We start from the raw sequence: 11078 nt of genomic DNA, 5'->3' as shown, positions 1-11078 counted from the left end.
ATATCGATATTTTTTTATAATATTTTCAAATATCATCGAGTGATATTTTTTTAACAGCAAATATCATCAATACGATATTTTTTTAAAAAACAACAACCCTACGATAAACACAATGCACAAGAACAGAAAGGCAGGGCAACTGTGAAACCGAAATTGTTTTACTCCTAATTTTTTCTTAAGTTCGGCAATATTTTGCCACATCAAATGAATTTTATTTTTTTGTATTCGTAATGCTTTGCTTTTCTGGTTTGGGATATCTAAACATGTTTTTTTTTTTAAGCAACGAATGGCACTGCGCCTCTTTTACAGATAACCTTCTTATGTTATATGCGGCTCTAGTTCGATTTAAAGAATTTTTCACCTCTTCGTATTTTTTTATATCCACCTTACTAACATCTTATATTTAAAAATTCTCTCTCTTTATTATTATTAAAAATAGAATATCGTCGGTTAAAATTTTATGCAACTCTAACTGCCTTCTTAGAAGGTTTAAAATTTACTTGGACATCTTTTATCTTTTGTATTTTCCTTTGTAATATATCTTATATTATAATAAGAATTAATTTCTCCTTTTTTTAATATTAATGTAATCTGTTGATAACAAGAAAGGAAGCAATCTTCGGCTAGCCGAAGTTTAAATTCCCTTGCAGTAAGTAAAATAGTACAGAAGAGCTTATATAAGGATTACGGTTAGTTTCACGACAAGGTATCAATCCACGAGGGGAAAATTATAGCTTATATGAAATATATTAGAAAATTTTTTAATAAATTTAATTTTGATATATATTTACAATACAATATTTACATTATATATTATAGCCATAATTAATTAATTAACTTAAGTATACTCTCTTTGTTCACACATGAACACGCATATATTTAAGACGCATCTGTTAGCTATTAGGTCTCTGCAGCAGTGCACTGCCTAGCACAACCGCCACTTGGGCCTATCGAAGAACATGAAAAACAAGTAACCCGAAATATGACCTCCTGTGAGCGGTCACAGGGTTTGTGATAGCTGTGATCTCCCTTATCGCACTTAGAGCATTTCATACGATCGGGACTGTCCGAAGAACAACTCCCTTAAATGAATAAGCTCATGGAAGAGCTCATAAAATAGGTCCCAATCCTTGGATTCTCCAAAGAACGTTGGGAACTGTATTTTCGGTAATGTTGGCAAATCATCAATTTTGTGATTTACCACATCTACCTTTATTGGCACAGGTGTGACGCGTACCGCGCACATAAGAGAAGGTTAGGTTAAGTGACAATACATGAAGTAAATAAATGTAAGGAATAGCATAAGGGACAATAAATGAATAAATAAATAAATTAAATGAACAAAAGAAGAAAGAAAATAAAGAAAACAGAAATGCAAGAACAATTCAAATTTAAGCGCGAGCGCACCACCTTCGAACGGGCACACTGAACCGCGCAACCGCTGGCCACACTGGTTCTGGCCAATTCCCGCATCGACTCTGGCCACTCTAAAGCCTCGGCCGGGCCTATATAAAGCGGGCCTTGGCACTGGAGCAATCACTTTTTTTCTCTTGGCACCTAGTATCCGTCGTGTTAAATATTTTCATTTTTATTTATTTACGCACACTTTTTGCTGATGTTAATGGCCTCAAGCACCCCTTACGACACTTTTCGTTTTTAAATTTGTAAGTTACCATTAGTTTTATAACTACAAGGTGCTTATTTCTTAAAACATAAAAGATTCTTGTGTATCTATTTGCTTTTTTATTTTATGCTCTGTTTCTTATCTCGTGGGGGAAACCAACAGATTTTTATTTTTGCTACCTTAAGCTGCTGGTGTCTAGCACTACATACAGATTTTCAGGTGCTGATTTACAAATCTGAACCACTTACCAAAGGGGGGAAAGTTGCAGAGTCGTCGAAGGACCAAAATGTTAGAAAGGCTGAAAAAAAACAAGCGGCCAACACTTTTGAGTTGTTTTTTTCAAACTACATTTATTTCTTAATGTCCTAGCTTAGGGAGATAACATGAGAATTGCAAATCCTTACGGATCGGTATATGGGTTTATTTCTTTCCATATCGCTAATTAAGGTTGCGATGTCGAATTCGACTTCATCGAATATGGAATCATATGCCCTATCAGTGACATCAATCCGGGTGACTTGGTTTAAATTAAAATGTTTTTTTTTATCCTAATATCAAAAGCTTTTACCCTATCCTCCTGAATCGCAACAAGAGTTTCTTGTAAGTAATTCTCTAACTGCCCTAGTGCTTTATCTAAATTCTTTTGGTCGGATTTCTTTTCTGCCTCCTCGTCTGCCTTTTTAAATACCTTCTCAATTTTTTCCTTTATAGTCTTAAACCCTGACATCATCTCGTCAAAGTGCTTGTTTTTGAAGTAGTCGTGATCGACTACTCTAATACGCAGCAGTACCGTGATTTCTTACGCATTCAGCTTTATAATCTTCATATTCCCGCATTAATTCCAGACTAAGGCTGGGTAATTTAAGCAACTGCCTACTCCCTTCCGTGATCTCTACCTGCCCTTTTATTAGTGCTATAGACTCAGCTGACAACATTTTTATTGTTTTTTAGTTTTTTCACGGACAAGATATTTTTTATTTGTACGCAAGAACAGTGTTTTTCTAAATTTCTTACACTTCTATGTATGTATACTTATGTGTATATTGCAAGACGTTGATGCACTATGTACAGTACATATCAAGTGGAACTTGCGACACCAAGCACGTGCTTGTTCTGTTAGCAATTAGTAAACGCGAAGGACTTAAAAAAAAGGATGCGGGGAGACTACTACTGGCGTACTGCCGGATTGGTTGCTTGCATGCAATTGAAGTTTTTCGTTTTGGGAGGCTATCAACGTTAGATATTATTGTGTACAAATCGTTATAATTTTCACAGAGGACTCTAAAGGGTTCATGCAGTTCAAAGGATGTTCTACAGTGGGGCAAAACTAATGGTAAAAAGGATCTGGTGTTTCTTATTGGTACGTGAAAATTTAGCTGACCGAGCAAGTCAGTACTTTCCACGTCACCACGGATTAAGTTGTATAAGAATGTAATACCTAGCATGGTTCTACGATCAGATAAGGAGGGTAAGTTAATTAGTAAGAGTCTACTAGAATAAGACGGTAACCTCTGGTTTGCATCCCAGTTTAAACCGCGTAAAGCGAAAAGTAAGAAGTTCTTATGAACCGATTCTATGCGTTTACTATGGACGCCATACTGAGGGCTCCAAACGCAGGATCCATATTCTAAGATAGGACGAACAAGTGAAGTATATAACGTTTTTGTAACGTAGGGGTCATTGAATTCCTTCGACCACCGTTTAATGAAACCAAGCACACCCCTGGCTTTATTCACCATGCACGAAATATGATCGACAAAGTCAAGTTTAGGATCCAGACGGACTCCTAAATCATCAACTATATTAATTTTTTCCAAAGAGCAGCCGTTTAGCGTATAAGTTGCAGGCTTAGGAGTGACACGGGAGAATGTCATTAGCTTGCACTTAGAGCCGTTTAAGTTTAATAAGTTCACGCAGCACCATGTTTGAAAATTGTTAAGATCTGTCTGTAAGTCTGATTGGCAAATAGCATCGTTATATTGCACACAAAGCTTGACGTCATCAGCATATATAAGTACTCTGGAGTTGGTCAAAACTTCGGGCAGATCGTTGATAAATAACGCAAACAGTAGGGGACCCAAATGACTCCCTTGCGGGACGCCAGATGTAACCCTAAGAACATTAGATAGTTTATTTTCGAAAAGCACCTTCTGCGTCCTGCCATTTAGATAACCTGTGATCCAATTAAGAAGATCAGTCGGAAATCCCATTAAATCGAGTTTCCGAACAAGAAGAGAATGGTTAACAGAGTCAAATGCTTTACTGAAATCAGTATAGATTACATCTGTCTGAAAGTTATTTCGGTATCCCTTTATAATAAAGGAAGTAAGCTCCAACAGATTCGTTGTAATTGATCTTCGCCTAATAAAACTATGTTGACATGGAGAAATAATTGACCTACACAGGTGCTGCAGATGAGGAGTAATAACATTTTCGAACAGTTTAGGGATGGCCGACAACTTAGAGATACCTCTGTAATTGTTGGCATCCAATTTGCTACCTTTTTTGTGGAGAGGAATAACGAATGATTCCTTCCATAAAGGGGAAAGTGGGAGGTTTCTAAGGATATGGTAAACAATTTGAGAAGTGGATTGCACAGGGCTTCGGCACAATTCCTAAGCACACAGCCTGGTATTCCGTCGGGACCTGGTAAAAAAACTGGCTTAACACGATGAAGATTCCTAAGAAGAGAGCTTTCGTTAATGGTAGGACTAAAGATTTGGTTAGATTTCGGGATGATGTAAGGATAAGCCTGATTTGGGTCTATTGAGTTGGAGTAAGTGGTTTCAAAAAACTGAGCAAAGAGATCGGCTATTGCCTGATCATTATCTGCTGTTGAATTACCAAAAGAGAGCGAGGACGGACAAGTAATGGATTTACGCTTGGATTTAACAAAATTATAAAACTGTTTTGGGTCCTCAGAAAACTGGGACCTGCAACGAGTCAAATAATTATTGTAGCACTGCGCGTTATACACAGTAAAAGTGGATCGAGCTGATAAATAACTAGATAGGACAATCGGAGAACCGGTACGTTGATATTTAGCATATAGATTTGATTTTCTATTTTTGAGGCGGGTCAACTCTTTGGTAAACCAAGGAGGCTTGTTCGATGTAGACTGACAGTATAACGGAACACAGTCAATAAAAATGAATTCATAACACGATAAAAAATACCCACGGCTTCCGTCATGTCAGTGCATGTGTATAGATCGGACCAGTTGTAATTAATTATGAAATTATTCAGCCGTACGAAATCTGTCTTGCTAAAGCAGAAGACTACTTGGGCTGGACTGTCAGACTTATTCCGTGAAACAGTCCCCAAGTCGATAGTCACATCGAAAGTGGGATGATAGGGATCTTCGGGTTGCGTCAGGGGCGCCACCCTAGCTAAACTAACTCTTTCCGGATCTGAGACAAAACAAAGATCAAGCAAGCGCTCTAAGGAATTTCGAACATGATTGACTTGGGACAGCGAAATGTCAAACAAGCCAGCAATAAAATCATGATGTGTTGTCGTAAGAAGTGTGTTTGTGGAATTATCTAGGGACCAAATAGCCCCTGGGATGTTAAAATCACCAAGAACTGCTAAATGGTCCCTATCCGAAAGTCTTTTGGAGACCAACTGAATAGCGGAAAGATGGTTCCAATAAATAGGAAGTTCCGACAATGGAGGAATGTAGAAACATGTAACAAAAATGGAACTACCATTAACTGATAGCTTCACGCAAAGGAATTCAACATTGTTGGATTCCTCGAAAATTATTAATTCGGACGTGAGAGTGGAGTCGACCGCTATAAGGACACCTCCCCCACGTCTGATAGGCCGATCTAGCCGGTATACTGTGAACGCAGCTGGAAAAACTTCGGAGCTCAGAATCTCCGGCTTTAACCAGGTTTCTGTGAACACAATAACTTGGGAAGCAAATGCGACGCTGTCGGAATACAATTTAGGAAGCTTACTGCGTAAGCCTCTTGCATTCTGATAGGAAATACCAAGGGAACTGGTTAGTTTTTTGGGACGGAATTGGATGACGTAGATGGCGCATTGGGCAAATCTGGCCTAGAAAGAGTAATTCCTACAGGCCGCTTTTTCTTTTTCGTACCTTCAAACTCTTTGACAACCACATACTGTGGCCAGGTTTCGGCAGAGCATAGAGTGCCAAAGACTTCGTCAGGAACATTTATCTTGAAAGACGAAATGTTCCTAGGGTAAGAAAATTTAAATTTTTCCACCTTAATTTTTTCTCTATCGACTTTTACTTTGCCTTGGATAAAAGCTATGACATCTTCCGATGTCTGATCAGGGGAAAGCCGTGAAACAAATAACTTTTTTGTTGGTGGAATTGCCATAAGGGGTTTTGGCACGGCAGACTGAGCCACCATACCACTTTCGGACGGTAGTCCGGGCCTGATACCCTGGCAGGGACTGGGATTAGGGCTCTGAGAGGGCTGAGACAACAGTTGGGACCCCCCAGTGGACAAAACGGAACTGGGCAACACCGGGAGCACGGTCGCACCCGCGACGCATTCGGATACCGAATCTTTTTTAGCGCTCGATCTCAGGACTCTTGGAATTTGTCCCGGGGTCGGGGGCAGAGTCGAGGGAGGCTGCTGTGCAGTGCCTATCACTGGTGGCTGGGATCCGCCAATATGCTGCCCACCAGTTGCGGTTTTTTTGCGCCTAGGAGACTCATTTAACAGCTTGAGGCTATTAAATTGAGTATCCAGCGCCAAGAGCATATCTTGAGTTTTGCGAAAACTCAATAATAGCTCTTTAAAACCACCCCTGGTTTGCCGCATAAAAGACATCATTTCCCTTTCCACCTCGCGGCAGGCCTCGCAACAGTAACGTACGCCGATATTTTTGGCCACGTCATCTACTGTCCGTGCAACAACGCCAATGCACTTGGCATGTACTATGTTGTCACACAGCCAACAGGTGATGGTGAGTTCACCGTAAGTAATATTTTTCTTACAATTTTTTGCGAAGCAGACCATATTATGGGACATTATAAGGACTTACCACTGTACTTCCACTATTTAAGAGAGGGCGCAAGGGATTAAGTGCGGCGGCACTTGATGAGCGGGGGGGGCAAAGAGCAGGAGAGCGAGAGATAAGCACTGAGTAGAACCGTTTATAGCTGTCGCGGCAACGCAAACAACAACAAACGCTAAAGGCACAAAAGGGAATGCAAAAAGAGCAAAATGCAAGGCAACCGCAGCAGCCCAAACTAAAAAGCAATTTAAATTGAATTAAATAGCACAAAATAAACAAGTAGCATGCACACGCGAAGTGAACGGGAATGATTTGAAACACCAAATATTAAATGTTAGTAAACCCCGGAGGTTTTAGGCAAATTCTACACAAATCGGGAGCGCAAGAAAAAAACACGTCCGTTCACTTTGAAGGAAGAATTGAATGTATAGATATATGTATAGATATTAAAAAAAAAAATTTAATTTGACTTAGTTGTTCCTAGTTCTCGGTCGTTGCTGCTGTCGTCTTCACTGCTGCTGCTTTCGTTTCTGATGTCGTTGTTGTTGCTGCGGTCTTTCCTCCTTCTATAGACGTCTGTTGGTTTCGGTTTGTTATTGTTGTTGATGATTTTTTTTTTACTTGGAGGTATCTGTGTTTTTAATTTTTGATTTGGCATTTTTTTTTTACTTGGAGGCGTCGGCATTTTATTTTTTGATTTTTTCGTCACTTGATAGGCTCTTAATTTTCTTAATTTTTTGTCACTTTTCGATGTTTTGGCTTCGAAAAAACGCCCACAATAAATATTTTTATACCCCTGCAAGGTATTATAATTTCAGTCAGAAGTTTGCAACGCAGTGAAGGAGACGTTTCCGACCCTATGAAGTATATATATTCTTGATCAGCATCAACAGCCGAGTCGATCTAGCCATGTCCGTCTGCCCGTCTGTCCGTTTCTACGCAAACTAGTCCCTTAGTTTTAAAGCTATCTGAATGAAACTTTGCATAGAGTCTTCTATATACTCTCACTGCTATATATGTCAGAACGGGCCGGATCGGACGACTATATCATATAGGTCCCATACAAATGTTCGATAAATTTTTAGAAAAAAAATTTTAACTTGGCTGTTTTTCAATATTTTTGCATCATTTTTAAGATATACCCATTTTATATTATTCCAGAATTTTGGTAAAAATTTTTTGAAAATCGGACGACTATATCTTATAGCTGCCATAAGAATGATCGGAAAATTAATAGAACAAAATTTATAACTTCATTGTTTTTCAACGTATTTTCATCTACTCTGAGATATAAGCTTATTTTATTATTCTAGAATTTTGGTATAAATTTCATGAAAATCGGACAACTATATCATATAGCTGCCATAGGAGCGATCGGTAGATGTAGAGAAAATGTAAAGGTGTGAATGTAAAACTGTAACTGTCAAACTGTAAAAATAATAAGTATAGGTAAAATGTAATGAAATAATATCTGCAAGGGTATACAAACTTCGGCGTGCCGAAGTTAGCTTCCTTTCTTGATTTTTTTATAGCAACTGCCATTTCAGAGCGACAGCTGGCAAACAAAATTCTTTAATTAGTTGAGTTGTTTTAGTTAGTAATTGTTTTACAATAGGCATAAATTATAGTGAAATTATAGAATTATGAAGAAAATTTAAATAAATTTATTTTAGAATTATAAAGTAAATAGCCACATATTAAATCAAATTTTAAATCGCTTCATTAGAGTTGTAATTTTATTATTTTAATTTAAGATTTTATTTTATTTTAATTTATTATTATTTTAATAATTTTAATTAATTGTATTATTATAAAAAAATTAAATTAAATTAAATTTTAAATGCGACTACTTTCTTCTTAATTTAAAAATTTCACAAAAACGTAGGCCTATTAAAATAATATTAAAAAATAAAATTAATCAGAAAAAAGCTTGTGTTGGAAAATGCATTGATAAAAGAAAAAATATAATAATAATAATAATACTTGGAGTATGTATTTTTACATAAAATCAGAAGGAGGTATTCAGGTTTACCATGTCCACATCCACATCCTGCCACATTTGCTCCGAACTGGCATCAAGTTCCGATACAGCCTCCCCAGCATTTGGCAAGGAAGATAAGGAATCAATGCAATCGGTGCCGAGAAATTCCGGTTTGACAATCGGTTGCTTATCCTCCGTGGAGCGTTTGATACCCGCAATCAGTACAATGTCCAAGGAGGAGCCTTTCAAGCTATTAATACCTGGCAGAGCGCCCAAGCTTTTTGGATTCATGTCCAATGCCTTGTAGTAGTATTCCAGTGCCTTGATCGGCTGCTCCTTCATTCGCATATTGCCCATTTGGACAAAAAAGTCCGCATGCGGATGGTAGGTCGTGTGCTCTTCCAACAGCTTCAGACACTCCCCCGTATTGCCCTCCAGCTCATAGATATCGGCCATCAGGGCCACCGCCGACATATAGTTGGCATCAATTTGCAATGCCCTCTGGGCAAACTTACGGGCTGTCTTCTTTATACTCGGATTTCCAGAGGAGAACAATGTCCGCCCAAACAATATATAGCATCGGGCTGAGGCTTGAAAGTGGCGCAGGGTCAGCGTACAGATGGCCTGCGCCTCCGCATATCTCTTCTGGGCCAAATAACAGTTGAAGAGACCCTTGAAGACTTCAAAACGATACGGCAAATGGATCTGGGCATCGCGATATGCGCCCGCCGCCTCCGTATAACGTTCCATATCCGTGTAGAGACGGGCTTGTTGCAGCAGTGCCTCCGGATGTCGCGGCTCCAGCTGGAGGCAACGCCTCAACAAGCCCAGACCACGCTCGAGCTTACGTTCAACGAACATGAAATGGGCGCGAAGGAATAACTGATGGGCGGTGATCAGGTGCGGATGCTCCGACACTGTAATTTGTTGATCCCGCTCTGCCATGGGATATTCACCCAGCACCATCACCACGCTTAGCACACCCATGACCTCCAGATTATAGGGATTGGAGCGTAGGGCGGCAGACAGGCACTGCTCCGCTTGAAAGAGCTGATTCTTGTGTATCTTTTTGCTTTTTTATTTTATTCTCTGTTTCTTATCTCGTGGGGGAAACCAACAGATTTTTATTTTTGCTACCTTAAGCTGCTGGTGTCTAGCACTACATAGAGACTTTCAGGTGCTGATTTAAAAATCTGAACGAAGGACCAAAATTTTAGAAAGGCTGTAAATAAAACAAGCGTCTAGTTTAGGTAGCTAACATAAGAATTGCAAATCCTTACGGTTCGGTATATGGGTTTTTTTCTTTCCATATCGCTAATTAAGGTTGCGATGTCGAATTCGACTTCATCGAATATGGAATCATATCCCCTATAAGTGACATCAATCCGGGTGACTTGGTTTAAATTAATAGGTCTATCCCATTAAAAAGTTTTTTTTATCCTAATATCAAAGCCTTTAACCTGCTGCTGCTTTCGTTTCTGATGTCGTTGTTGTTGCTGCGGTCTTTCCTCCTTCTATAGACGTCTGTTGGTTTCGGTTTGCTGTTGTTGTTGATGATTTTTTTTACTTGGAGGTATCTGTGTTTTTAATTTTTGATTTGGCACTTTTTTTTTACTTGGAGGCGTCGGCATTTTATTTTTTGATTTTTTTGTCACTTGATAGGCTTTTAATTTTCTTAATTTTTTGTCACTTTTCGATGTTTTGGCTTCGAAAAAACGCCCACAATGAATATTTTTAATATTTATTTTTATTTTGCCGATTTCTCGACCACAACATTTTTTATTTTTTATTCACCACCAATATTTTTTATTGGAAAAATTTTGTTTTTAAACAATAAGGACTCTTTTTTATCCTTTTGCTTTTATTTTTATACTCTGTTCCTTACCATTGAGGGGGAAGCAAGAGTAACTTATTTTGCTACCTCTAGCTGCAAGTGTAATTTTGCTATGCTTGAAGGAGCTGGTCTTTTTCTGAGTCCCTTACCATATAGGGGAACACTGTAAAGTTAATCAAAGTAAAGTGCTTCGAAGGCTCGATTCACCAAAATGAAAGAGCACCCAAATAAAAGACGTGTTCATTTGCTGAATTAATATTTCAAACTGATTTTTATTTTCGGACATTTTCATATTTTGGGCATTCCTGAGAGTTGTTTCTTTATTTCTTACTGACTGTTAGCTGATTTCACAGTATCTATGGCAGTTGAAACGAACACTTCTGGGGCGATTTGAGTGAGCATTAAGGCGTTGTACTGGCTAACATTGGAAGCAGGAAGTCCGTCTTCGGTTGGTGTGATAACTCTTTGCCTTAAAAGCATCTTAACGATATCGTTGTTGTTGCTCTGGTCGGTGCGTTGTGTCGGTGTTTTCCAGCGTTTATAGAACTTTATGGCCTTGTCACCGGACATTTGTCCTGCCAGGGCGCTAATGGACAATTGTGCACTGAGTAGGCCGCTTTCGTCCTTTGGCTCTAGGTTCG

At 38.8% G+C, this 11078-nt stretch overlaps 1 protein-coding gene across 1 annotated transcript; it reads right to left on the bottom strand.

The window, feature by feature from the left end:
* Window positions 1-8630: 8630 nt before the first annotated feature.
* On the bottom strand, window positions 8631-9590 carry LOC108083947 (uncharacterized). Its single transcript, XM_017179951.1, has one exon. The coding sequence runs from the start codon at window positions 9588-9590 to the stop codon at window positions 8631-8633; it is 960 nt and encodes a 319-aa protein (XP_017035440.1).
* Between the last annotated feature and the right edge of the window lie 1488 nt (window positions 9591-11078).

The sequence above is a fragment of the Drosophila kikkawai genome, chromosome X, assembly GCF_030179895.1.
Source record: "Drosophila kikkawai strain 14028-0561.14 chromosome X, DkikHiC1v2, whole genome shotgun sequence".
Classification (NCBI taxonomy): Eukaryota; Metazoa; Arthropoda; class Insecta; order Diptera; family Drosophilidae; genus Drosophila; species Drosophila kikkawai.
The sequence above is the reverse complement of the archived record's forward strand: the minus strand, read 5'-3'. Positions and strand labels throughout refer to the sequence as shown.